Source organism: Anomaloglossus baeobatrachus, chromosome 4 (genome assembly GCF_048569485.1).
Source record: "Anomaloglossus baeobatrachus isolate aAnoBae1 chromosome 4, aAnoBae1.hap1, whole genome shotgun sequence".
Lineage (NCBI taxonomy): Eukaryota > Metazoa > Chordata > Amphibia > Anura > Aromobatidae > Anomaloglossus > Anomaloglossus baeobatrachus.
Genome location: NC_134356.1, coordinates 394,019,404 through 394,044,497, shown reverse-complemented (window position 1 = coordinate 394,044,497; position 25,094 = coordinate 394,019,404). Strand labels below are relative to the sequence as shown.

The window sequence follows — 25,094 nt, the reverse complement described above, 5'->3', positions numbered from 1 at the left end:
CTCAAGTATTGGTGTCACCGGAAGATAATTGAGGGAGGACACTTCCTGCTCAGCTGCTTCCAGCATGAAGAAGGAGCAAGTGGTGAACTGTCAGTTCTCAGTGTGGTATCCCAGGTTCAAGAGGCTCAGCATCAGGAGGTGAGAGGGCTGGCGTGTGTGCGTGTCTAATATATATATATATTCTCTATCAGACACACACACACACACATACTGTGTATATACATAACATACATACACGTGTGTATATGCTAGGGTGCAGTAATGGCCTATATACTGCACCTCTCCGGTTCTGATAATGTGACCAGCCTTTGCCATGAGATGTGATGCCGGTGTGGAGATCATGTCACTGTGGATTGCAGCAGTTGTGGATGAGCAGTCACGGCTGTCATGTCACCGATCAGGATGGGCTAAACCAGAGCTGCAGGGTTTCGCACTGCCATTGCTGTCTACATACTCGCCCCCGTGAGTCATCCTCACTAGTGATGAGTGGGCACTACTGTGCTCGGGTGCTTGGTATTCGTAACCAGCAGTTATGTGCTCGGATGGGCAGCCGAATATAATGGAAGTCAATCAGGAACTCTGGCAATTTTCCAGAAAATGTTGCCGTTCCCCATTGACTTCCATTATAGTCGGGTACTCGCATTGCGCCCATCTGATCATCCAACTGCTGGTTACGAGCCCCCGAGCATGGTAGTGCCCGCTCATCACTGACCCTTACACAATCCTGGTACATTCACACATAAAGTGCTTTTTGGATAACAGACATTACAGTTAGTGCTCCAATTTTATTTTATTTTTTAAACAAACCCAGAATTGGATTGAAAAAGAAGGGTACTGTAAAGAGAGGACTATAGCTTGGCCCGCACCTCTTATGGTCATTGTCAGGCACATGAGGGCTCCGGAGTCATTGACTCTGTGATATCAGGTTGGATTTTGAGCGCAGTCTGCAGCTTTATCCTATACAAATTAAAAGTAAGCGAGTGCAGACCGACCAGACTGAGGCTGAGAGAACACACTTACCGCTTCTGTCTGGTGATAATTACAGAATAAGTTGGGTAAAGCTGCAGGGTAGTGCACAGACGCAGTGTGTACTGAGCCTTAGTATATGCACACCATTATGTAAATGGTTCTTGGCACAGAATATGTGCGTTTTCCATGCCAGCATCTGTCATTAATCACAATGGGGCGAAATACTCCACAGAAACTCAAGTAAATACAAGTAAGATTTTCTCGGTGGATTCACTCCTTGACAATATGCTCTCTGCTGCTGCTTCATGATGGATCCTCTTCTTGCTTTGGCAATAAACTGTACTGGCATTTTCCACCAAACCCTGGCCCACATGGCCCATTATTGTTTGTGGCGGTGGACGAAATGTGTTAAGTTTTCGTTCAGTCTTTAGTAGCACCCCGGCCTCCTGGATTCCTTGCCATAGGCGTTTCTGAATGAATAACAGGTCACCAGTGGCTTTCGGATGTCATTGGTTCCATCTGTGCCCACTCCAATCCTGCAAGTGATCTGCTCAGCTGTAGAGCTTGTAATCTTTGTGCTCCTTGCCCAGGTGATGACCACCATTAATAGGCTGCTGAGGTGGCTGGTAAACAAGACTAAGAGCAGTGAAAAATAACTCTGGAAACCCTCCCTTTTGGAGCTTTGATAAGAAGTAAATTGCAAAGTTGATTACTTTTCTAAGGACTCTACAATTTTATCTCATAAATAGCTTGAGAATAGCCCTTCAAGCCCAATAATAGGACCTATCCCCGTCAGTGAAACATTGATGCAGCAAGTTTGCATTTGTCAGGGTACGTTTGCAGTTACAATCTTGAAATAACCCCAGCATCTTTTATCTTTCTTTTTTTTTAGTGTCATCATCCCTTTACCAGAAAATGTAAAGGACTATTTGCTTGACGATGGCACCCTTGTGGTTTCTGGAAGGTAAAGCTTTATTAACACCATATTAATAATAATAATCTTTATTTCTGTAGCGCCAACATATTCTGCAGCACTTTACAATTCAGAGGTTCATATTAATGTAAACCATTGTATACAAATATCATCTTTGCTGTATAGTTCATCACCACTGCAGCCAATCCCAGAGCTCAGCACTACACAAGCCACTTGACTCTGTGATTAGTTGCTGCAGTGATGAATTATCCTCCATCTATACTCCCAGCAGGACCCCTAGAATGAAATAGAGATCGAGCATGCACACTCCACTACATGCACACCCTGCTCAGAAAAAACTGGGCACTGTACAAAGGTCTCGCACAGTCACATAGACAATTAACGTAGTGGAGGTCTCTACCCTTATATTGGGGAAAACACCTTTTAAAGGGAACCTGTCAGGTGCTGTATGCACCCAGAGCCACGAGCAGGTCTAAGTGCATATTGCTAATCCTTGTTTAACCGTCCCTGTATTTAGTAGCACACATAAAGAAATCTTTAGAGAAAAGTATTTCTAAAGATTCTTTATGATATGCTAATGAGCGCAGGGACTAGTCGCATGGGCGTTAGTTCCTGCTCTCATTCCGCTCTCTTAGCATGTTAGCACACCCTCAGGGGCATGCTAACATGCTATTTAATTCCCATTGCCCAGTGTCATCATCAGCAGTGATGTGCGTACCTGTATCCGTTGTCACCGCTTCAGACTCCGGCTTTAGGGTCAATGCACATCATCAGAACTTCCAGCACTTCCGGTCATGCGCAGTAGACTTCTCTGAAGCCGGGACGCAAGTACACCCAGCTCCATAGTGCGCATGACCGGAAGTGCCCGGCATTCTAATGCTGCGCACTGACCCTAAACCTGGCTGAAGCGGTGACAACGGACACAGGTACTCGCGTCACCTTCAGTGATGCTGGGCCATGGGCATTGAAGACCATATGGGCAAGCTAACCTGCTAAGAGGGCAGATTGAGCTTCAGGAACTAACGCCTTTGCGGCTAGTCCCCTCGTTCATTAGCATATCATAAAGGATCTTTAGAAATACTTTTTCTAAAGATCTCTTTATCTATGCTACTAGATACAGGGATGGTTAGGCAGGGATTAGAAATATGCACCCAGAAGTGCTCATGGCTCTGGGTGCATATTGCACCTGACAGGTTACCTCTTATAGTTTTAGGCCCAGTGCCCACGCTGTGTAGTTTTGACGCGTATTTTCAGAAATCTGCAGCAAAATCTGCATGTCCATTGTAAAGCCAGCAAAGTCTATGAGAATTCAGAAGTGCTGTGCCCACGTTGCTTATTTTTCCCTTTCGTATTTCATAGTATCATAGTTTTTAAGGTTGAAGGGAGACTCTAAGGCGAGCTTTGCACACTACGACATCGCAGGTGCGATGTCGGTGGGGTCAAATCGAAAGTGACGCACATCCGGCGTCACTTGCGATGTCGTAGTGTGTAAATCCTAGATGATACGATGAACGAGCGCAAAATCGTCGTCATCGTATCATCGCTGCAGCCTCCGACATTTCCATAATGCCGGGGGAGCGACAGGTACGATGTAGTTCCTCGTTCCTGCGGCCGCACACATCGCTGTGTGTGAAGCCGCAGGAGCGAGGAACTTCACCTTACCTGCCTCCCGGCTGCAATGAGAAGGACGGAGGTGGGCGGGATGTTTACATCCTGCTCATCTTCGCCCCTCCACTTCAATTGGCCGCCTGCCGTGTGACGTCACTGTGACGCCGCACGACCCGCCCCCTAAGGAAGGAGGCGGGTCGCCGGCCAGAGGGACGTCGCACGGCAGGTATGTGTGTGTAAAGCTGCCGTAGCGATAATAATCGCTACGGCAGCTTTCACTATATATCGAACGTGCGACGGGGGCGGGACTATCGCGGCAGCATCGGTAACACATTGTTACCGATGTTGCAACGTGCAAAGCCCGCCTAAGTCTATCTAGTTCAACCTGTAGCCTAACATGTTGATCCAGAGGAAGGCAAAAAAACCCCAATGTGTCAAATAAGCTCCAATGGGGAAAAAAATTCCTTCCTGACTCCACATACGGCAATCAGACTAGTTCCCTGGATCAACACCCTGTCATAAAATCTAATATACATAACTGGCAATATTATATTTTTCAAGAAATGCGTTCAGGCTCTGCTTAAATTTTACTAGTGAATCCCTCATTACAACATCATGCGGCAGAGAGCTCCATAGTCTCACTGCTCGTACAGTAAAGAATCCTCATCTGTGATTATGATTAAACATTCTTTCCTCAATACTTAGCGGATGCCCCCTGTTCCAGTCGCAGGCCTAGGTGTAAAGAGATCTTTGGAAAGGTCTCTGTACTGTCCCCTCATATATTTATACATTGTGATTAGATCCCCCTAAGCCTTTGTTTTTCCTAACTAACTAACCCCAAGTTTAATAACCTGTCTTGGTATTGCAGCCCCCCCCATTCCTCTAATAATCTAGGTCGCTCTTCTATCTACCTGTAAGATTATGCTATTTATAACCTTCTATACTTTTGCTAACAAGAAATGCATCCATTCCTCTCTTAAATTCATTCAGTGAGTTGGCCATCACCACTTCCTCAGGAAGAGAGTTCCAGAGCCTCACTGCTCTTACCGTGAAGAACCCTCTTCTATGCTGATGTAGGAATTTTCTTTCCTCCAATCGAAAAGAATGCCCCCTTGTTCTTGTCATAGTCCTTGGTACAAACAGATCATGGGAGAGATCTCTATATGGCCCTCTGATATATTTGTACATATTTATTAGGTCTCCCCTAAGTCTTCTCTTTTCTAGAGTAAATAGACCTAATTTTGATAACCTTTCCGTGTATTGTAATGCACCCATTCCATTTATTATTTTAGTAGCCCGCCTCTGAACCCTTTCAAGTTCAGTAATGTCTTTCTTCAGCACCGGCGCCCAAAATTGCACACAATACTCCAAGTGTGGTCTGACTAGTGATTTGTACAGAGGGAGAATGATGTTTTCATCTCGTGCCCCCAGACCTCTTCTAATGCATCCCATCACCCTATTTGCTTTGGTGGCTGCTGCCTGACACTGGGCACTCCAATTTAGATTCTTATTCACTAAGATGCCTAAGTCTTTTTCCATGTCTGATTTCCCCAGCAGTTTCCCATTTAGTAAGTAATCGTAGCATCTGTTTCTCCTTCCCATGTGCATAACCTTACACTTATCTGTGTTAAACCTCATTTGCCATTTTTCAGCCCAATTCTCCAATTTACTCAAATCCATCTGTAGTTGCAAACTGTCCTCCTTTGTGTTAACTACCTTACATAGTTTTGTATCATCTGCAAATACTGATATTTTACTCTGTAAACCATCCACCAGATCATTAATAAATATATTAAATAGTAGGGGGCCCAATACAGACCCCTGTGGCACCCCACTAGTAACCCTGGCCCAATCTGAGTATGCACCATTAATAACCACTCTTTGTTTTCTACCACTAAGCCAGCTACCTACCCATCTACACACATTTTCCCCGAGCCCAAGCTTTCTCATTTTACTTATTAGTCTTTTATGTGGGACAGTGTCAAATGCTTTACCGAAGTCGAGATAAATGACATCCAATGATTCTCCTCGGTCCATGTGAGAGCTTACATCCTCATAGAAGCTGATCAGGTTAGTTTGACAGGAGCGATCCTTCATAAATTCATGTTGATATGGAGTTAAACAGTTATTAACATTGAGACATTCCATAATAGTATCCCTTAAAAACCCTTCAAACATTTTACCCACAACAGATGTTAAGCTTACCGGCCTATAGTTTCCAGGTTCCCTTTTGCACCCTTTTTTGAATATTGGTACCACATTTGCTAGCCGCCAATCCAGTGGAACAGACCCAGTTTCTATAGAGTCTTTAAATAAAAGGAATAGAGGCCTGTCTATCACATTACTTAACTCCCTTAATACCCGAGGGTGAATGCCATCAGGGCCTGGTGATTTGTCAATTTTAATGTTACTAAGTCGGTTCTGCACTTCTTCCTGGGTTAGGCAGTATTTGGTGCAGAAAAAAAGAAATTTGCACCAAATACGCGAGGAAAAAAATACTCAACGTGGGCACAGCATTTCTGAATTCTCATAGACTTTGCTGGATGGACATGCAGATTTCTGAAAATACGTGTCAAAATTCGCGTCAAACTTCGCAGCGTGGGCACAGGGCCTAACAGTCACAACATAGCCATGCCCACAAATTGACTGTGCTAAATTTTTCCGTGGCTGGTAAAATTATATTATGTTGCAGATTGGAAAAAAGTTCGAGTTATTAAAGAATTTTAATATATATTTTTTCCTCTTTTGTCATACAGGGAAGATTCTGCAGGGTGTTCTCAGCCGGATCTCAACAGTGATGAGGAAGAAGAGGTGCAGATAATATCTTTATACAAAGTTTGATAGCTTGTTTCATTTGGTACCCCTCTCCACCCCTTCCCTTCCCCCCTTCAAGCTGTCAGTCAATGCAAAGAGACAGAATTGGTGCTGGGTGTGCCTCATTTTTAATTGATTCAGCATGACATTAAATTTGTGCTGAACCGCAGTTCACCGTGCACAAAGCCATGTTGTCTGCTCCGTTCACTTTGTACATCTGGCCACTACCGTAGCAGATAACAGCTGATCGGTGGGGGTGTAAGGTGTCAGGCCCTCATAACCTATTGTGAGGATATGTGATCAATAACACTAGCCTCTACAACCCTTTTAATTTTTAAATGGTTTGCCTGTAAAGAGAAAAGCCAAATCCATTAAAGGGAATGTGTCGTCCAAAAAAAAAAAAATTCAATAACTGAAAAAATGTAAATTATTAATATTTTAATGTTTTGTTTAAATATTATTATTTGTTTTTAATTGAGCAAAATATAAAAAAAAATTAAAAAGTTTGATATTATCCACTGTTAAACACTAGGGGGAGCAGCTGCTGAAATCCTACAGAAATCGTATTGTAGAAAAGCCTAGATTACAGCTGCAGTAAAGTGGGCAGAATCTGCTCTCCTGTGTGCGATGTCACACCTCCCCCTCCTAATCTGCGTGTTTCCAAGGGATAACAGAGAATGAAATTTAGGATCACAGTGCGGAGCCATTTTGTTGGTGACCAGAAATGTCTAAAGTGTCACCAAGGATAGCAGGAGTATCACACAGGATACGATTAGATACAGCAACTCGGCAGACAGTATCACACAGGATAGGATTAGATACACATGAACTTGTCACATGAAAAAAGGCTTTTAACCTGCAGATATGGAGTTAATCTGCCTGGTGCCTGCACTTTGACCCCCACTGCTGGGAGGAAAAGAACATTAATCCTCTCCGCAACATTCAGGTTCCAGTTACCGGGGAGGTGCTGCTGCGGGTTCAGTCATCACTCCATGTACTGAGAGTGGCGGCTGTAATTGCCCCTCGCACTGACTGACAGCTGGTTCTAATGCTGAGCGGCTGGCAGCCAGTGAGGGGGATGCGGTTACAGCCGCCACTCTCCATACAGAATGGTGACTGAACCCACTCTGGGACCACCCCTGTAACTGAAACTCCTACTTCACCAATCAGTGGTCAAGTTAATTTTCTGTGTTCTGATTTCACAAATAGTTGCTGTGTCTTAAAATTGTATCCAAACTGACATGAACAAGTCCTGATTTTTCATTTGCAATTAGTAGCAAAAGATTTTTTTTAAAGGCAACCTGTCACCTCCTTTTTCTATATTAAACTGCCCCCAATGTCTTGTTAACGATGTAATGTGCATTACTGACATGGTGTTCTCAAACAAAAGGTTCCAGTATATATCTTAATAACACTTCATATCATTAATTGAAGGCATCACAGACCTTCTTTCAGGCATAGGGATGGCGCATTGTATCATTTTAGTCATCGTCCCCTTCAAATTATATCATCGCAGTCTGATTGCTGTGACTAGCCCGACGTCACGGCAAGCTCCTATTAAATTCTGCATTTATGCATTGATCATCAGCTCTCCGGGCATGCGCACGGACTCTGGAGCATGCGCACACATGAAATGAAGCTGGATACGTACATCCAAAGCCGCAGTGAGTCAGTGGCTATATGACAGCTCCTTGTGAGTGCGCAAGCCATGTGCACCACTCTGTTCTTGCTGTTCTGCTCACAGCTCCGGAGCATGCGCAAATATGATATGAAGCTGAGGACGTGTACCCAGATACACATGCCCAAGGAGCTGATGGTCAAAGTGCATTAGCAAAGTGTCAGGCTGTGATGGGTGTGCATAATTTGAAGAGGACCATGACTTAAATGATACAAAGCACAACCCCTATGACAGAATGAGAAGGTCTGTAATGCATTCACCTAATAGTTTAGTTTTTTTTTGTTTTTTTTATAAAGAACATCATGTTGCATCAATTTGGGGGCCTTTAACCCCTTCACGACCGGTCGATTTTTTTTTTTTGCTTTCCGTTTTTTTTTTTCGCCATTCTTTTTCTGAGAGACGTAACTTTTTTTATTTTTCAGTCAATATGGTCATGTGAGGGCTCATTTTTTGCGGAACGAGCTGTACTTTTAAATGAAACCATCAGTTTTACCATATAGTGTACTGGAAAATGGCATAAAATTCCAAATGCAGAAAAATTGCAAAAAAAGTGCGATAGCACTATGGGTTTTGAGATATTTTATTCACTGTGTTCACTATATGGTAAAACTGATGTGTGGGTATGATGCCTCAGGTCAGTGCGAGTTCGTAGACACCAAACATGTATAGGTTTACTTTTATATAAGGGGTTAAAAAAAAATCGGAAGTTTGTCCGAAAAAAGTGGCGCACGTTTTACGCCATATTCCGTGACCCGTAGCGTTCTCATTTTTCGGGATCTATGGCTAGTGATGGCTTATTTCTTTGTCACTCCATTGGGAGACCCAGACAATTGGGTGTATAGCTTCTGCCTCCGGAGGCCACACAAAGTATTACACTTTAAAAAGTGTAACCCCTCCCCTCTGCCTATACACCCCCCCCCGTGCATCACGGGCTCCTCAGTTTTATGCTTTGTGTTGAAGGAGGCACACATGCACTCATGCTCCCATTTTAGTCAGCAGCAGCAGCTGATTATATCGGATGGAAGAAAAGAGGGCCCTAACAGGGCTCCCGGCATGCTCCCTTCTCACCCCACTAAGTCGGCGGTGTTGTTAAGGTTGAGGTACCCATTGCGGGCACACAGGCCGGAGCCACATGCCGTTTTCCTTCCTCATCCCTTAGGGGCTCTGGGAGAAGTGGGATCCTATCCGGTCATCCAGGCACTGGGACCGGGCTCCCTCCGCAGCCCCTGTGGGATTCTGACAGACAGGAGACTGAGTATCATCAGGGACAGGGCCCTGCATCTACAGATACTCTGTGTCCCCTTGGGGACGGTGCATGGAGCACCTTGACCTCAGACGCTGCAGCGACTGCGGTGTTGGTATGAGACCGGGACTACCGCGCCGACCGCGCCTGCTTGCCGGCCGCGGTTTTAACTTTAGTCCCCGGCTTTTGCGGCCTAGTGCCTTAAACTCCCGCCCCCGGGCCTGCCAGTCAGGGGGAAGGGCGGGACGGTCGGTCTGACGCCGACAGTGAGGGCTGGAGCACACTTGGCTGTCCTCCGCCCCCCTCACTATTCACTCTGGGGCACCAGATTCCCGCACTTTTGTAGTTACGCCCACGGCTCCCTCCTCCCCTGTGAACGCCGACAGCCATGTTTTAAGCACATTCTGCCGGTGGAGGACTTCTGGCAGCACCTCTGGGAGACCCGAGGCAGGGAATCTGGTGGCCACACACTGCTTGAGCGGTCGGTAAGCCAGGTGGCTTCTTCCCACCGGTGCTGGGCCCCCTAGAGTGCTGAACTGTATATATATATATATATATATATATATATATATATATATATATATATATATATATATATATATATATATATATATATATATATATATATATAATTATATTTGTATACATTTTCTCGGTTCGGCTGTACTGTTAGCTTGTGGCTATATATCCCTCAGTGATCACTCTCCTGGGAGACTACAGCATGTCGTTCACAAGGAGCAAGGGTGCCAAGACACAGGGTTATTTTGCAACCTGTACCTCTTGTGCGGCTATGCTACCTGCAGGTTCCACCTACCCTCACTGTGAGCAATGCTCGGGCCATGTGGCACTCGCTCAGCCGGAGCCTGGGGCACTGGTGGGACCCTCGGCCCAGGTAGAACCGCCGGCTTCCCCTGTCCAGGTGACAGGGACAGAGTTTGCAGCATTTGCTGAGAAACTCTCTGAGTCACTGTCACAATCCATGGCTCAGTCTATGGACAAATGGTCTGCTAAGATACTAGAAGCTTTGCAGCCCAGACCCGCCCTTACACAGGCCCCGGGCACTGCGGGATCGCCCCCAGGCCCCTCTCGGTCTGCGACAAAGCGTGCTCCTGGGGTGGCCTCTAGTTATTACGTGGAGGACTCCGGCACGGACCGCAGTCCCAGACCGGCTAAGCGGGCTCGCTTAGAATCTTCCCCGACTTCATCACGCTGTTCGGGATCTCAGCTTGAGGACTCTCTAGAGGATGAGGCGGAGGTCGCAGCCCAGGACTCTGACCCTGACGTTGCTCTCAATCTTGATACACCTGAAGGGGACGCCATAGTAAATGACCTTATAGCGTCCATCAACCAGGTGCTAGATCTTTCTCCCCCAACTCCACCTATAGAGGAGTCGGCCGCACAGCAGGAGAAGCACCAGTTTAGGTTTCCCAAACGTACTCGGAGTGTTTTCTTCGATCACTCGAACTTCAGAGATGCTGTCCAGAAGCACAGGGCTTTCCCGGACAAGCGCTTTACTAAACGCCTTAATGACACACGTTACCCCTTCCCCTCTGACGTAGTTAAGGGTTGGGCTCAGTGTCCCAAGGTGGATCCTCCAGTCTCTAGACTGGCGGCTAGATCCGTAGTAGCAGTGGCTGACGGTTCAACGCTCAAGGATGCCACGGACAGGCAGATAGAGCTCCTAATGAAATCCATCTATGAAGCCATAGGCGCATCCTTTGCCCCAGCCTTTGCAGCAGTGTGGGCACTCCAGGCTATCTCAGCTTGTCTGTCTGAGATTAATGCGGTCACCCGTACCTCTGCTCCGCAAGTAGCGTCTTTGACGTCTCAGGCGTCGGTATTTTCATCCTACGCCATGAATGCTGTCCTGGACTCGGCTAGCCGTACAGCGGTAGCATCCGCCAATTCGGTGGCAGTCCGCAGGGCCATGTGGCTACGCGAATGGAAGGCAGACTCTGCTTCCAAGAAGTTCTTGACCGGTTTGCCCTTTTCTGGCGACCGATTGTTTGGCGAACAATTGGATGAAATTATTAAGCAATCCAAGGGAAAGGACTCGTCCTTACCCCAGCCCAAACCAAAGAGACCTCAGCAACGAAAAATTCAAGCGAGGTTTCGGTCCTTTCGGCCCTCAGCCAGGTCCCAATCCTCATCGTCCAACAGGCCACAGAAGAGCCAGAGAAACTCTTCTGCATGGCGGTCTAAGTCACGTCCTCCAAAGACCGCCGGAGGCACCGTCTCCAAGGCGGCCTCCTCATGACTTTCGGCCTCCCCAAACCGCATCCTCGGTCGGTGGCAGGCTCTCCCGCTTTTGCGACGCCTGCTGGCCACATGTCCAAGACCGATGGGTGAGGGACATTCTGTCTCACGGTTACAGGATAGAGTTCAGCTCTCGTCCTCCGACTCGTTTTTTCAGAACATCTCCGCCCCCCGAGCGAACCAAGGTCATGGCATCCGTGGTGGCGGTCCTACACTCTCAGGGCCACTCGGTGATCCCTTACTTAGACGATCTCCTAGTCAAGGCACCCTCCCGGGTGGCATGTCAACACAGTCTGACCGTGGCTCTGGAGACTCTCCAGAGGTTCGGGTGGATCATCAATTTCCCAAAGTCAAAATTGACTCCGACCCAATCACTGACTTACCTCGGGATGGAGTTTCATACTCTCTCAGCGATAGTCAAGCTACCGCTGGACAAACAGCGTTCGCTGCAAACAGGGGTGCAATCTCTCCTTCGGGCCCAGTCACACCCCTTGAGGCGCCTCATGCACTTCCTGGGGAAGATGGTGGCAGCAATGGAGGCAGTTCCCTTTGCGCAGTTTCATCTGCGTCCACTCCAATGGGACATTCTCCGCAAATGGGACAAGAGGTCGACGTCCTTGGACAGGAACGTCTCTCTTTCTCTGGCAGCCAAGACCTCTCTTCAGTGGTGGCTTCTTCCCACTTCCCTGTCGAAGGGAAAATCTTTCCTGCCCCCATCCTGGGCTGTGGTCACGACGGACGCGAGTCTGTCAGGGTGGGGAGCGGTTTTTCTCCACCACAAGGCTCAGGGAACCTGGTCTCCGACAGAGTCCTCCCTTCAGATCAATGTTCTGGAGATAAGGGCAGTGTATCTAGCCCTAAAAGCGTTCCATCGGTGGCTGGAGGGCAGGCAGATCCGCATACAGTCGGACAACGCCACGGCGGTCGCGTACATCAACCACCAGGGCGGCACTCGCAGTCGTCAAGCCTTCCAAGAAGTTCGGCGGATTCTGCTGTGGGCGGAGGCCACAGCCTCCACCATCTCCGTGGTTCACATCCCAGGCGTAGAAAACTGGGAAGCAGACTTTCTCAGTCGCCAGGGCATGGACGCAGGGGAATGGTCTCTTCACCCGGACGTGTTTCAAGAGATCTGTTGCCGCTGGGGAACGCCGGACGTCGATCTCATGGCGTCTCGGCACAACAACAAAGTCCCGGCATTCATGGCACGGTCTCAGGATCACAGAGCTCTGGCGGCGGACGCCTTAGTTCAGGATTGGTCGCAGTTTCGACTGACTTATGTATTCCCTCCTCTGGCAATGCTGCCCAGAGTGTTGCGCAGGATCAGGTCCGACTGCCGCCGCGCCATCCTCGTCGCTCCAGACTGGCCGAGGAGGTCGTGGTACCCGGACCTGTGGCACCTCACGGTGGGTCAACCGTGGGCGCTCCCAGACCGACCAGACTTGCTGTCTCAAGGGCCATTTTTCCATCTGAATTCTGCGGCCCTCAACCTGACTGTGTGGCCATTGAGTCCTGGCTCCTAGCGTCCTCAGGGTTATCTCAAGAGGTCATTGCCACTATGAGACAGGCCAGGAGACCAACGTCAGCCAAGATCTATCACAGGGCTTGGAGGATCTTCTTAGCCTGGTGCTCTGATAAGGGGTTTACCCCCTGGCCGTTTGCCTTACCCACATTTCTTTCCTTCCTTCAATCCGGAATGGACAAGGGTTTGTCTCTCGGCTCTCTCAAGGGACAAGTCTCGGCGCTTTCCGTGTTTTTTCAAAAGCGTCTAGCCAGGCTTCCGCAGGTCCGCACGTTCCTGCAGGGAGCTTGCCACATAGTTCCACCTTACAAGCGTCCGCTGGAACCCTGGGATCTCAACAGGGTTCTACGGGCTCTTCAGAAACCGCCTTTTGAGCCGCTGCGGGATGTCTCTCTATCACGTCTTTCGCAGAAGGTGGCATTTCTAGTGGCAGTCACATCACTCCGAAGAGTGTCAGAGCTTGCAGCGCTGTCATGCAAAGCCCCCTTCCTGGTATTTCACCAGGATAAGGTGGTTCTGCGTCCGGTCCCGGACTTTCTCCCCAAGGTGGTGTCCCCTTTTCATCTCAATCATCATATCTCCTTACCTTCATTTTGCCCTCATCCAATTCACCAATGTGAAAAGGATTTGCATTTGTTAGATCTAGTGAGAGCACTCCGGATCTACGTGTCTCGCACGGCGCCACTGCGCCGTTCTGATGCGCTCTTTGTCCTTGTCGCTGGCCAGCGTAAGGGGTCGCAGGCTTCCAGGTCAACCTTGGCTCGGTGGATCAAGGAACCGATTTTTGAAGCCTACCGTTCTTCTGGGCTTCCGATTCCTTCAGGGCTGAAAGCCCATTCTACCAGAGCCGTGGGTGCGTCCTGGGCATTGCGGCACCGGGCTACGGCTCAGCAGGTGTGTCAGGCGGCTACCTGGTCTAGTCTGCACACTTTCACGAAACACTATCAGGTGCATACCTATGCTTCGGCGGATGCCAGTCTAGGTAGGCTAGTCCTTCAGGCGGCGGTTGCCCACCTGTAAGAGGAGGGCCGTTGTTGGCTCTTTTTATCAGGGTATTCTTTTACCCACCCAGTGACTGCTTTTGGACGTCCCAATTGTCTGGGTCTCCCAATGGAGCGACAAAGAAGAAGGGAATTTTGTTTACTTACCGTAAATTCCTTTTCTTCTAGCTCCTATTGGGAGACCCAGCACCCGCCCCTGTTCCCTTCGGGCTGTTGTTCTTTTGTGTACACATGTTGTTCATGTTGAATTGTTCTTTTGGTTCATGGTTTTCAGTTCTCCGAACATCCTTCGGATTGAATTTACCTTAGACCAATTTATAAGTTTCCTCCTTCCTGCTTTTGCACCAAAACTGAGGAGCCCGTGATGCACGGGGGGGGTGTATAGGCAGAGGGGAGGGGTTACACTTTTGAGTGTAATACTTTGTGTGGCCTCCGGAGGCAGAAGCTATACACCCAATTGTCTGGGTCTCCCAATAGGAGCTAGAAGAAAAGGAATTTACGGTAAGTAAACAAAATTCCCTTCTTTTTGCGTCTCGAGCTGACGTTTTTAACGGTACCATTTTTGCGCAGATGCTACGTTTTGATCGCCTCTTATTGCATTTTGCGCAAAAGTTGTGGCGACAAAAAAACATCGTTTTGGCGTTTGGAATTTTTTTGCCGCTACGCCATATACTGATCAGATTAATTGATTTTATATTTTGATAGATCAGGCGTTTCTGAACGCGGCGATACCAAATATGTGTATATTTTTTTATATTTTTAACCCTTTAATTTTCAATGGGGCGAATGGGGGGTGATTTGAACTTTTTAGGGTTTTTTTTTTGTTAATTTTTTTAAAACTTTTTTTTTTTTTTTTTAATTTTACTAGTCCCCCTAGGGGGCTATTGCGATCAGCAATCTGATCGCTCTGCAGTATCTGCTGATCACAGCTACAAGGCTGTAAACAGCAGATACGCTCTCTTTCTCTTTTGCTGTGCCGCTGGCACAGCGAAAGTGAAAGCAAGTCAGGTGTAGTACAGGAGTCATCACATGACCCTGTGCTACCATGACAACTATCGGAAGTCACGTGATCGCGTCTTGTGACTTCCGGTATCGGGCGGTAAGTAAAAGTTTACCACGATTGCGCTTATAATGGCGCTGTCACATATTGACAGCGCCATATAAGGGATTAAACGGCACAAGCAGATAACGATTCTGCTCATGCCTAGCAGGCACACATCTCAGCTGTGAAAATCAGCTGAGATGTGCGCCGATCGCGGCATGCTGCCGCCGGCAGACCGCGGGCAGTAACATTATGACCGCTAGGACGTAATTTTACGGCCCGCGGTCGTTAAGGGGTTAATGTAGAAAAAGGACGTGACAGGTTTTCCTTAAAGGGGTTGACCACTACTTTGACATTGACAGCCCATCCTTAGGATAGGTCCTCAATGTGTGATCGGCCGGGGTCCGACATGCCGCACCCCCGACGATCAGCTGATCTCAGTCACGGTAGAAGGCGAAAGAAAAATGCTCAGTTCCGGCGCTGCTCTGTCTTCTGATAGTGGCCGTGGGTGGGTACTGCACATCACCTCCCATTCAAATCAATAGGAGGCGGAGTTGTAGTACCCAGCTGTGGCCACTATCAGAAGACAGATGAGCTCCTGAACTGAGCATTTCCTGCTGCGCCTGCTGGGACCGAGAACAGCTGATTGGCGGATCGAACCCTGGCCAATCAGATTGATGAACTATCCTAAGGATAGGCCATCAGTGTCAAAGTAGTGGCCAATCTCTTTAACTAATTGTGCGCTGCTCACATGTGTAATGAAATCTCCCCTTTTTCCTTCAGTGGTCAGACGATGAGAACACAACAACACTTACGGTACGTACTTTTAGTTTAGCAGACATGCTGTCTTTCACCTGATTTTATTCTTGTAGCCATTGAATATTCTTGTGGCTGTGTGTAACTTTACTGCGATCTTATTCTTCCAGGCACCAGAATTCCCAGAGTTTTCAACAAAAGTGCAAGAAGCGATTAATTCCCTTGGAGGCAGTGTCTATCCTAAGCTGAACTGGAGTTCTCCCAGGGTAACGCTGCAGATTTATTTCACCAGATCACCTCTATTATTTACTTAGGAAATATTTTTAATGTTCTCCCTGACACCATAAGATATTTTAAAAATAATTTCCAACCAAAATCCAAACAATTGAGAACTTAGGGTTGCCTTACTTCCAAAGTATACTGATCCCTGATATCCTCAGCCTGCAGTGATTAATTTGGGGGAAACATAAATTTGACAATCTACTCAGTGCTTACACTTGGAATTCAGCACAGTGCAAGCGGATGGGATTTTCCAGGACTATATATTTATTTATTTTTTTTCTATAAGCATTAGTGATGAGCTAGCACTACCGTGCTCAGTACTCATAACGAGCGCTCAGACGGGCTCATATCGAGTACCTGAGTATAATGGAAGTCAATGGGGGAAATTCAAGTGTTTTGTTTTTTATTTCTGAAGATCTTCCAAAAAAATGCTCAAATTCCCCATTGACTTCCATGGTACTCGGGTACTCAAGATGAGCCTGTCCGAGCACTCATTATGAGTACTGAGCACCCAAGTATGGTAGTCTTTGCTCATCACTATTAAGCATCCTTTGCTCAACCGCTTCACGACACATGATGTACTGGGTACGTCATGGATCGTGTCAGGTTAATCCCTGCCTGCTGCTGCGGGCAGCCAGCAGCGATTGCTGCACATGTCAGCTGATTTACCCACTGACGATACCTTTACTGACAATACCCACTCGTGCCTGTTAACCCTTTACAGCGCGCTATGAAAATGTCACAGCATGATGTAACAGCGGACCTGGGTAAGAATTCACTTACCCGGCGCCATCAAAAGTCATGTGATGTGATCGCATGGATCCGATGGTTGCCATGGTAGCACAGGGTCATGTGATTACTCCTGCAGCTATTATGAGTCAGTTCCTCTTACAGCCAGGAGAGGGCCGTGTGTGAGAGGAGAGCTGCCTTTGTGCAGATCAGAGCAATGCTGCTCTGATCTACAGGAAAGAATGAGCGATCAGATTGCTGATCATTATAGTCCCCTAAGGGGGCTAATAAAATAAAATAAACTTTTTTTTTTTTTTTTTTTTTTTTTTTTGCCTTTTCCAGTACACCATATGGTAAAACTTATTGTTTCATTTAAAAGTACAACTTGTCCTGCAAAAAAAAAACGGAAAATCGCCTGGGGGTGAATGAGTTAAAAACACCAAAATGAGCAGTACTTCCTCCCTACATCAACACAAAGGGAATTTGTATTTCTTTGGCACCGCCAACTTTCTGAAAGTTGACGGTTTCTGCTCTTATTTTACTCCTCATTAGATTATTCTGTATTTTATTTTTTAGTCTGCCATACTGTTAAAGATATGGGCCTCCCTGTTTAGTTCTATTTGTTTGCTCTTTACCATTGAGGTGGGACTCGCAGGGTAATTAAGCATGGGAGTCTAAAACCTTATCCTCATATTCTTGTGAGCGCACCCCCTAATAAAGACCAAAAAATTAGCACTAAATAAAAATATCTTTGAAGCCATATGATGGATTTTTAAAAAAGAAAACCGAATATTCAGGGAAACGGTAAAAATAAAATAAGCGCAAAACCTGCCATCTTTTGAGGTTGTGAAGTCTTCAACTTCTCAGTAATTTGTAGGACTCCATTCTTCATAAATGATCAGTGTTAGATTCCCCCTAATGCTGGTTTTTAACCAAGTTTTAGTAGCCCTCAGTCCCTTCCTTTTAAAACACTTGATCTTAGCAATACTGTTTCTGATAAAACCAGCATTAGACACTTGGATATTTGCCTGTAATTTTAACTTTTTTGTTTCTAAATAAAAAAAAAAAAATACTATTTTCTAGTTAATTCCTGAAATGATCTTGATGTGTTTTGTATATAGATGAGATGAGCTTAAAAACAAATCTATAAGTAATTTCATAAAGTCCAAGCTATCTCCCTTCTGTGGAGAGAAAAAATGTAAAAGTGGATTTTGAACTCCTTGGAAAACAATCAGTATATTGTAATTTTCAAGGAGGGTCCTGCCGATTGTGAATGGAGACAAAACAGAGGGTGCTTCGTACAAGACGACGCTTCAACACTTACCGTAGATCCTTGAGTGTAAGATGAGTTTTTCAGCCATATTTTTTATTTATTTTTTTTTTTTTAAGCTGAAAATGACCCCCAGGCTTATATCCAAGTGAGGTTTCCACAAAAAATTCTCACCTTTCGTCCGTTCCCACAGTGTCCTCTTATCTGCTTCTTGCAGACCGCAGGCACATAAACCCCTCCATGATTGCGTCTGGTGCACGCCGCTGCTGTCTGTCGTCATACCTTTACGTCAGTTGAATGGTTTGCGGCACCGAAAAGCATTCAACTGTAGTAAGGCGATGATGGCGGACCGGCTGACGATCATGGAGGGGTTTATGTGCCTGTCCGCAAGACTCGCTTCTTGATGGTCGGAGCAGCCACTGCCATCATCACTTTGAATGCTTTGCAGCGACACAAATCATTCAACTGAAGTAAAGCGATGACTGCAGCGGCTTCCCCGTGCGCCAGCCTTGATCATGGAGGGGTCTTCTATGTGCGATCTGCAAGAAGCAGGTAAGAGGACACCGCAGGAATGGAGGGCAGGTGAGAAAATATATAATTTTGTGTGTATGTGAACAACGGCATAATAGGGGACCGGAATGAGGACATTACTTCAGGATGGATCACAAGGATGGGTACATTACTACAGGGCACAAGGGTGGGCACATTACATTTTATTTGTATCTATTTTTATTTTTGAAATTTACCAGTAGCAGCTGCATTTCCCACCCTAAGCTTATACTGCAGTCAATAAGTTTTACATTTTTTTTTTTTGTGCTAAAATTAGGTGCCTTGCCTTATACTCAGGCTGGCGTATACCAGAGTATAAAAATGTATATATCCCTTTACATGTTTTTCTACCCTCTATATGGAATAGTACACTCCGCTATATGCCAGCCATTCAGGATAAAGAAGCCTTTGCTTGATCTCCATATGTGGAATTTTAGATTAGTGATACAGTTGACGTCTGCACCTAGGTGTTTTTCCTGCTATATACTGCAAACCCAGAGTAAAAACTTTCAATGGTTGTCCACTTCTCTGACTTCTCTGCATATCTTTGGATTGTTTTTTTGTTTTTTTTTAATTTTATTAATATTTAGGGCCATAAATTATTTATGCAACTGGGTTTCATTAAAAACCTTGAAACCTTGCAGCGTTTTTTGTTTACGGACTCTTTATTTCCCTACACATTCAACTATGATGTAGTATATGGTTATAAACTAGCAAGGAGAATCTCAGGAAAAAGACATTTAAAAAATGACATATTCGCGGACAGTGTCTCAGATCACTCATTCGGCAGCCAGCAATACATAGTGCAACACAAAGGCTATAGAATGAAACAGCAAAATTGTGAATGAAACCCAATTACAAAAAAATGTCAATTTTGTATTGTTTTTTGTTTTTGTTTTTTTTTATTCCCAAATATATGCATTTAAGTAATAAAAAATTATATATACCCAAATTAATTAAATATGTTAGCATGTAATAAATAGTACTGCTGAGAGGGAAACCCTGAGCTGAATAGACAACATTTACATAGTTTTCCTGGACTATACTGGCAATCAGAAATGCTCAGAATGCCTCATTTATACCTTCTCGAAGGCGCAATTCATCCAGTAAAATAAAAGGTGTCTTCCAGCAATACTGACCTAGACATGCGATCTGTCCATCCGAATGTAAGAGCCGAAGCAAGAAAAAGTCCTCCGCTGCTCAAAAGGTTAACACCGTTCCTCTTTTCCTTTTCACATGCTGGGAAGATTTTCCGCTCCGTTCATAATGTTGATGTGATCGGTGGCACTTTGAGCATGCCTCCAGCTTGGTGTAGACAAGAACATGTCACCCGGAGCTCTGATGGAGTGACACGCATTTGTGCTGTGTAAGGCTTTTCTTCCTTCCGCCCCCCCCATTAGCAGTCCCGCTAGATCCAGGGATGCTCTTCACCATATGCAGTTCATTGGCCAGATAGGATTTGACAAGTTCATCATAAAGAGTCTGTTTTTTGACACTAGGCAACATTTCTGACTCAGTGACTTTTTGAAATACATTAAATAACATATCAATCACAGAACAATGTAGAGTATTGTGAGACTTCAACACAAGGCGGCAATGGAGTGAAATCAGATATGACGGCACATAAGGCGTCCTGGCATGTTACAAACTATGTAAAATATGGGGTATTATGGTAATCAATGTAACCTGGTTATTTTGTTAAACTGTGATATTGTTTGAAGGAGCTGTCTGTGAATATCACCAAATTTCACAATGCAACCTTCATGCGTTACTAAATAAATCTTAGACCTTACTGTGAAACGACTTGTCAGATTTTCTTTGTCGCTCCATTGGGAGACCCAGACAATTGGGTGTATAGCTTCTGCCTCCGGAGGCCACACAAAGTATTACACTCAAAAGTGTAACCCCTCCCCTCTGCCTATACACCCTCCCGTGCATCACGGGCTCCTCAGTTTTATGCTTTGTGTGGAAGGAGGCACACATCCACTCATGCATTCTCATATTAGTTATATCGGTTGGAAGAATAGTGGGCCCCCACGGGGCCCCCGGCATGTTCCCTTCTCACCCCACTACGTCGGCGGTGCTGTTAAGGTTGAGGTACCCATTGCGGGTACAAAGGCCGGAGCCTCATGCTGTTTTCCTTCACCATCCCTTAGCGGCTCTGGGAGAAGTGGGATCCTGACCGGTCATCCATTTACTGGGACCGTGCTCCCTCCGCAGCCCCTGTGGGAATCTGCCGGACAGGAGTCTATTCATCCTCAGGGACCGGGCCCTGCATCTCTAAGGTACTCTGTGTCCCCATGGGGGCTGTGCATGGAGCGCCTTCTTCCCGGACGCTGCAGCAGCTGCTGATTTGTGAAGACCGGCGGACTTCCCCGCCGATCGTGCCTGCTTGTCGGCCGCGGTCTTAAATTTAGTCCCCGGCTTCATTGCGGCCTAGTAGCAAAACTCCCGCCCCCGGGCCTGCCTGTCAGGGGTAAGGGCGGGACTGCCGACCTGACGTCGGATGTGAGGGCCGGAGCATCCTGTATGTTTCCTCCCCCCTCACTGATCACTGTGGGGACCCCAGATTCCCGCACTTTTCTAGCGCCGCCCACGGCTCCACTCCTCCCCAGAGAGCTCCGGCAGCCATTTTTTTGGCATTCTGCCGGTGGAGGATTACCAGAAAGAGCTCTACAACTCTGGGAGACCTAAGGCAGGGAATCTGGAGGACACACACCCCGCTTTTTAGCGGTCGGTAAGCCACACCGGTCACCCGGTGCTGGTCCCCCTAGGGTGCCGGAATAGATACGTATTCTATATATATATTTCTGTTCGGTCGGCCTGTATACCCTTTCCCATATACCCTCAGTGATCACTCTCCTAGGAGACAACAGCATGTCGTCCACAAGGAGCAAGGGTGCTAAGGCACAGGGTTTTTTTGCGACCTGTACCTCTTGTGCGGCTATGTTACCTGCGGGTTCCACCTACCCTCACTGTGAGCAATGCTCAACCCCTGTTTTGCTTGCTCAGCCGGAGCCTCGGTCACTAGTGGGCCCCTCGGCTCAGGTAGACCCCCCCTGCTCCTCCTGTCCAGGCGGCAGGGACAGAGTTTGCCGTTTTTGCTGAGAAACTCTCTGAGTCACTTTCACAATCCATGGCTCAGTCTATGGACAAATGGTCTGCCAAGCTGCTAGAAGCTTTGCAGTCCAGACCGGTCCTTACACAGGCCCCGGGCCCTGTTGGATCGTCGCCTCCAGGCCCCTCTCGGTCCGCGCCGCAGCGCGCTCTCAGGGGGGGCCCTAGGTCTCACGTGGAGGACTCCTGCCCGGACCACAGTCCCAGACCAGCTAAGCGGGCTCGCTGGGAATCTTCCCCGACTTCTTCACGCTGCTCGGGTTCCCAGCTTGAGGACTCTATGGAGGACGAGGCGGACGTCGCAGCTCAGGGCTCTGACCCTGACGTTGCTCTCAATCTTGATACACCTGAAGGGGACGCCTTAGTAAATGACCTTATCTCGTCCATCAACCAGGTGTTAGATCTATCTCCCCCGCCTCCACCTGTAGAGGAGTCGACTTCTCAGCAGGAGAAACACCAGTTTCGGTTCCCTAAACGTACACGGAGTGCGTTTTTCGATCACTCTAACTTCAGAGATGCTGTCCAGAAGCCCAGAGCGGTTCCGGACAAGCGCTTTACTAAGCGCCTTACTGACACACGTTACCCCTTCCCCTCTGAAGTCGTTAAGGGTTGGGCTCAATGTCCCAAGGTGGATCCTCCAGTCTCTAGATTGGCGGCTAGATCTGTGGTATCGGTTGCAGATGGCTCATCGCTAAAAGATGCCACTGACAGGCAGATAGAGTTCCTGGTGAAATCCATCTATGAAGTCACGGGCGCGTCTTTTGCCCCGGCTTTTGCAGCCGTGTGGGCACTCCAAGCTATCTCAGCTTGTCTGGCTGAGATTAATGCGGTCACACGTAATTCTGCTCCGCAGGTTGCGTCTTTGACTTCTCAGGCGTCAGTTTTTTCTTCCTACGCCATGAACGCAGTCCTAGACTCTGCTAGCCGTACAGCGGTGGCATCAGCTAATTCTGTGGCAGTCCGCAGGGCCATGTGGCTGCGCGAATGGAAGGCAGACTCTGCGTCCAAGAGGTTCTTAACCGGTTTGCCGTTTTCTGGCGACCGATTGTTTGGCGAACGATTGGATGAGATTATTAAGGAATCCAAGGGAAAGGACTCCTCCTTACCCCAGTCCAAACCGAAGAGACCTCAGCAACGGAAAATACAATCGAGGTTTCGGTCCTTTCGTCCCTCCGCCAAGCCCCAATCCTCTTCGTCCAGCAGGCCGGAGAAAGGCCAGAGGAACTCCTATGCATGGCGGTCCAAGTCACGCCCCCAAAAGGCCGCAGGAGGCACTGCCTCCAAGGCGGCTTCCTCATGACTCTCGGCATCCCCGAACCGCATCCTCGGTCGGTGGCAGGCTCTCCCGCTTTTGCGACGCCTGGTGGCCACATGTTCAAGACCGATGGGTGAGAGACATTCTGTCTCACGGTTACAGGATAGAGTTCAGCTCTCGTCCCCCGACTCGTTTCTTCAGAACCTCTCCGCCCCCCCGCTCGGGCCGACGCACTTTTTCAGGCAGTGGACGGTCTGAAGACAGAAGGAGTTGTGATCCCCAATCCCCCTCAGGAACATGGTCGCGGCTTTTACTCCAACTTGTTCGTGGTGCCAAAGAAGGACGGTTCATTCCGTCCCGTTCTAGACCTCAAACTACTCAACAGACATGTGAGCACCAGACGGTTTCGGATGGAATCTCTCCGCTCGGTCATCGCATCGATGTCACAAGGAGACTTCCTAGCATCGATCGACATCAAAGATGCTTATCTCCATGTGCCGATTGCACCCGAACATCAACGTTTTTTGCGTTTCGCCATCGGGGACGAACACCTTCAGTTCGTGGCATTGCCTTTCGGCCTGGCGACAGCCCCACGGGTGTTCACCAAGGTCATGGCATCCGTTGTGGCGGTCCTACACTCTCAGGGCCACTCGGTGATCCCCTACTTAGACGATCTCCTAGTCAGGGCACCTTCTCAGGTGGAGTGTCAAAACAGCCTTACCGTCGCTCTGGCGACTCTCTCCAGCAGTTCGGGTGGATCATCAACTTCCCAAAATCCAAGTTGACACCGACCCAATCACTGACTTACCTCGGGATGGAGTTTCATACACAGTCAGCGGTAGTCAAGCTACCGCGGGACAAACAGCTTTCCCTGCAGGCAGGGGTGCAATCACTTCTTCGGGGTCAGTCACACCCCTTGAGGCGCCTCATGCACTTCCTGGGGAAGATGGTGGCAGCAATGGAGGCAGTGCCCTTCGCGCAATTCCATCTGCGGCCACTCCAGTGGGACATTCTCCGCAAATGGGACAGGAGGTCGACTTCCCTCGACAGGAACGTCTCTCTTTCCCTTGCAACCAAGACGTCTCTTCAGTGGTGGCTCCTTCCCAATTCTCTATCGCAAGGAAAATCCTTCCTACCCCCAACCTGGGCTGTGGTCACCAGGGACGCGAGCCTGTCAGGGTGGGGAGCGGTTTTCCTCCACCACAGGGCTCAGGGAACCTGGATTCCGGTAGAGTCATCCCTTCAAATCAATATTCTGGAGATAAGGGCAGTGTATCTAGCCCTATTGGCTTTTCATCGGTGGCTGGAGGGCAGGCAGATCCGTATCCAGTCGGACAACGCCACTGCCGTCGCATACATCAACCACCAAGGCGGCACTCGCAGTCGTCAAGCCTTCCAGGAAGTCCGACGGATTCTGCAGTGGGTGGAAGCCACAGCCTCCACCATCTCCGCAGTTCACATCCCAGGCGTAGAAAACTGGGAAGCAGATTTTCTCAGTCGTCAGGGCATGGACGCGGGGGAATGGTCTCTGCACCCAGACGTGTTTCGAGAGATCTGTCGCCGCTGGGGAACGCCGGACGTCAATCTCATGGCGTCACGGCACAACAACAAAGTCCCGGCATTCATGGCCCGGTCTCAAGATCACAGAGCTCTTGCGGCGGACGCATTAGTTCAGGATTGGTCGCAGTTTCGACTGCCTTATGTATTTCCTCCTCTGGCGATGCTGCCCAGAGTGTTGCGCAAGATCAGGTCCGACTGTCGTCGCGCCATTCTCGTCGCTCCAGATTGGCAGAGGCGGTCGTGGTACCCGGATCTGTGGCATCTCACGGTGGGTCAACCGTGGGCGCTTCCAGACCGCCCAGACTTGCTGTCACAAGGGCCGTTTTTCCATCTGAATTCTGCGGCCCTCAACCTGACTGTGTGGCCATTGAGTCCTGGCTCCTAGCGTCTTCAGGGTTATCTCAGGATGTCATTGCCACCATGAGACAGGCCAGGAAACCAACGTCTGCCAAGATCTATTACAGGTCTTGGAGGATCTTCTTATCCTGGTGCTCTGATAATGGTTTTTCTCC

At 47.9% G+C, this 25,094-nt stretch overlaps 1 protein-coding gene across 1 annotated transcript in view; it reads left to right on the top strand.

The window, feature by feature from the left end:
* Positions 1-25,094, top strand: part of CDC123 (cell division cycle 123) — a 90,749-nt gene that overhangs the window by 257 nt on the left and 65,398 nt on the right. Inside the window, exons 1-5 of the mRNA XM_075345271.1 lie at positions 1-138; positions 1,862-1,933; positions 6,268-6,322; positions 15,848-15,880; positions 15,991-16,086. The exon at positions 1-138 is cut by the window's left edge and continues 257 nt beyond it. Of these exons, the coding sequence (XP_075201386.1) occupies positions 65-138; positions 1,862-1,933; positions 6,268-6,322; positions 15,848-15,880; positions 15,991-16,086 (330 nt within the window). The 5' untranslated portion in view covers positions 1-64. The remainder of the gene's footprint in view (positions 139-1,861; positions 1,934-6,267; positions 6,323-15,847; positions 15,881-15,990; positions 16,087-25,094) is intronic.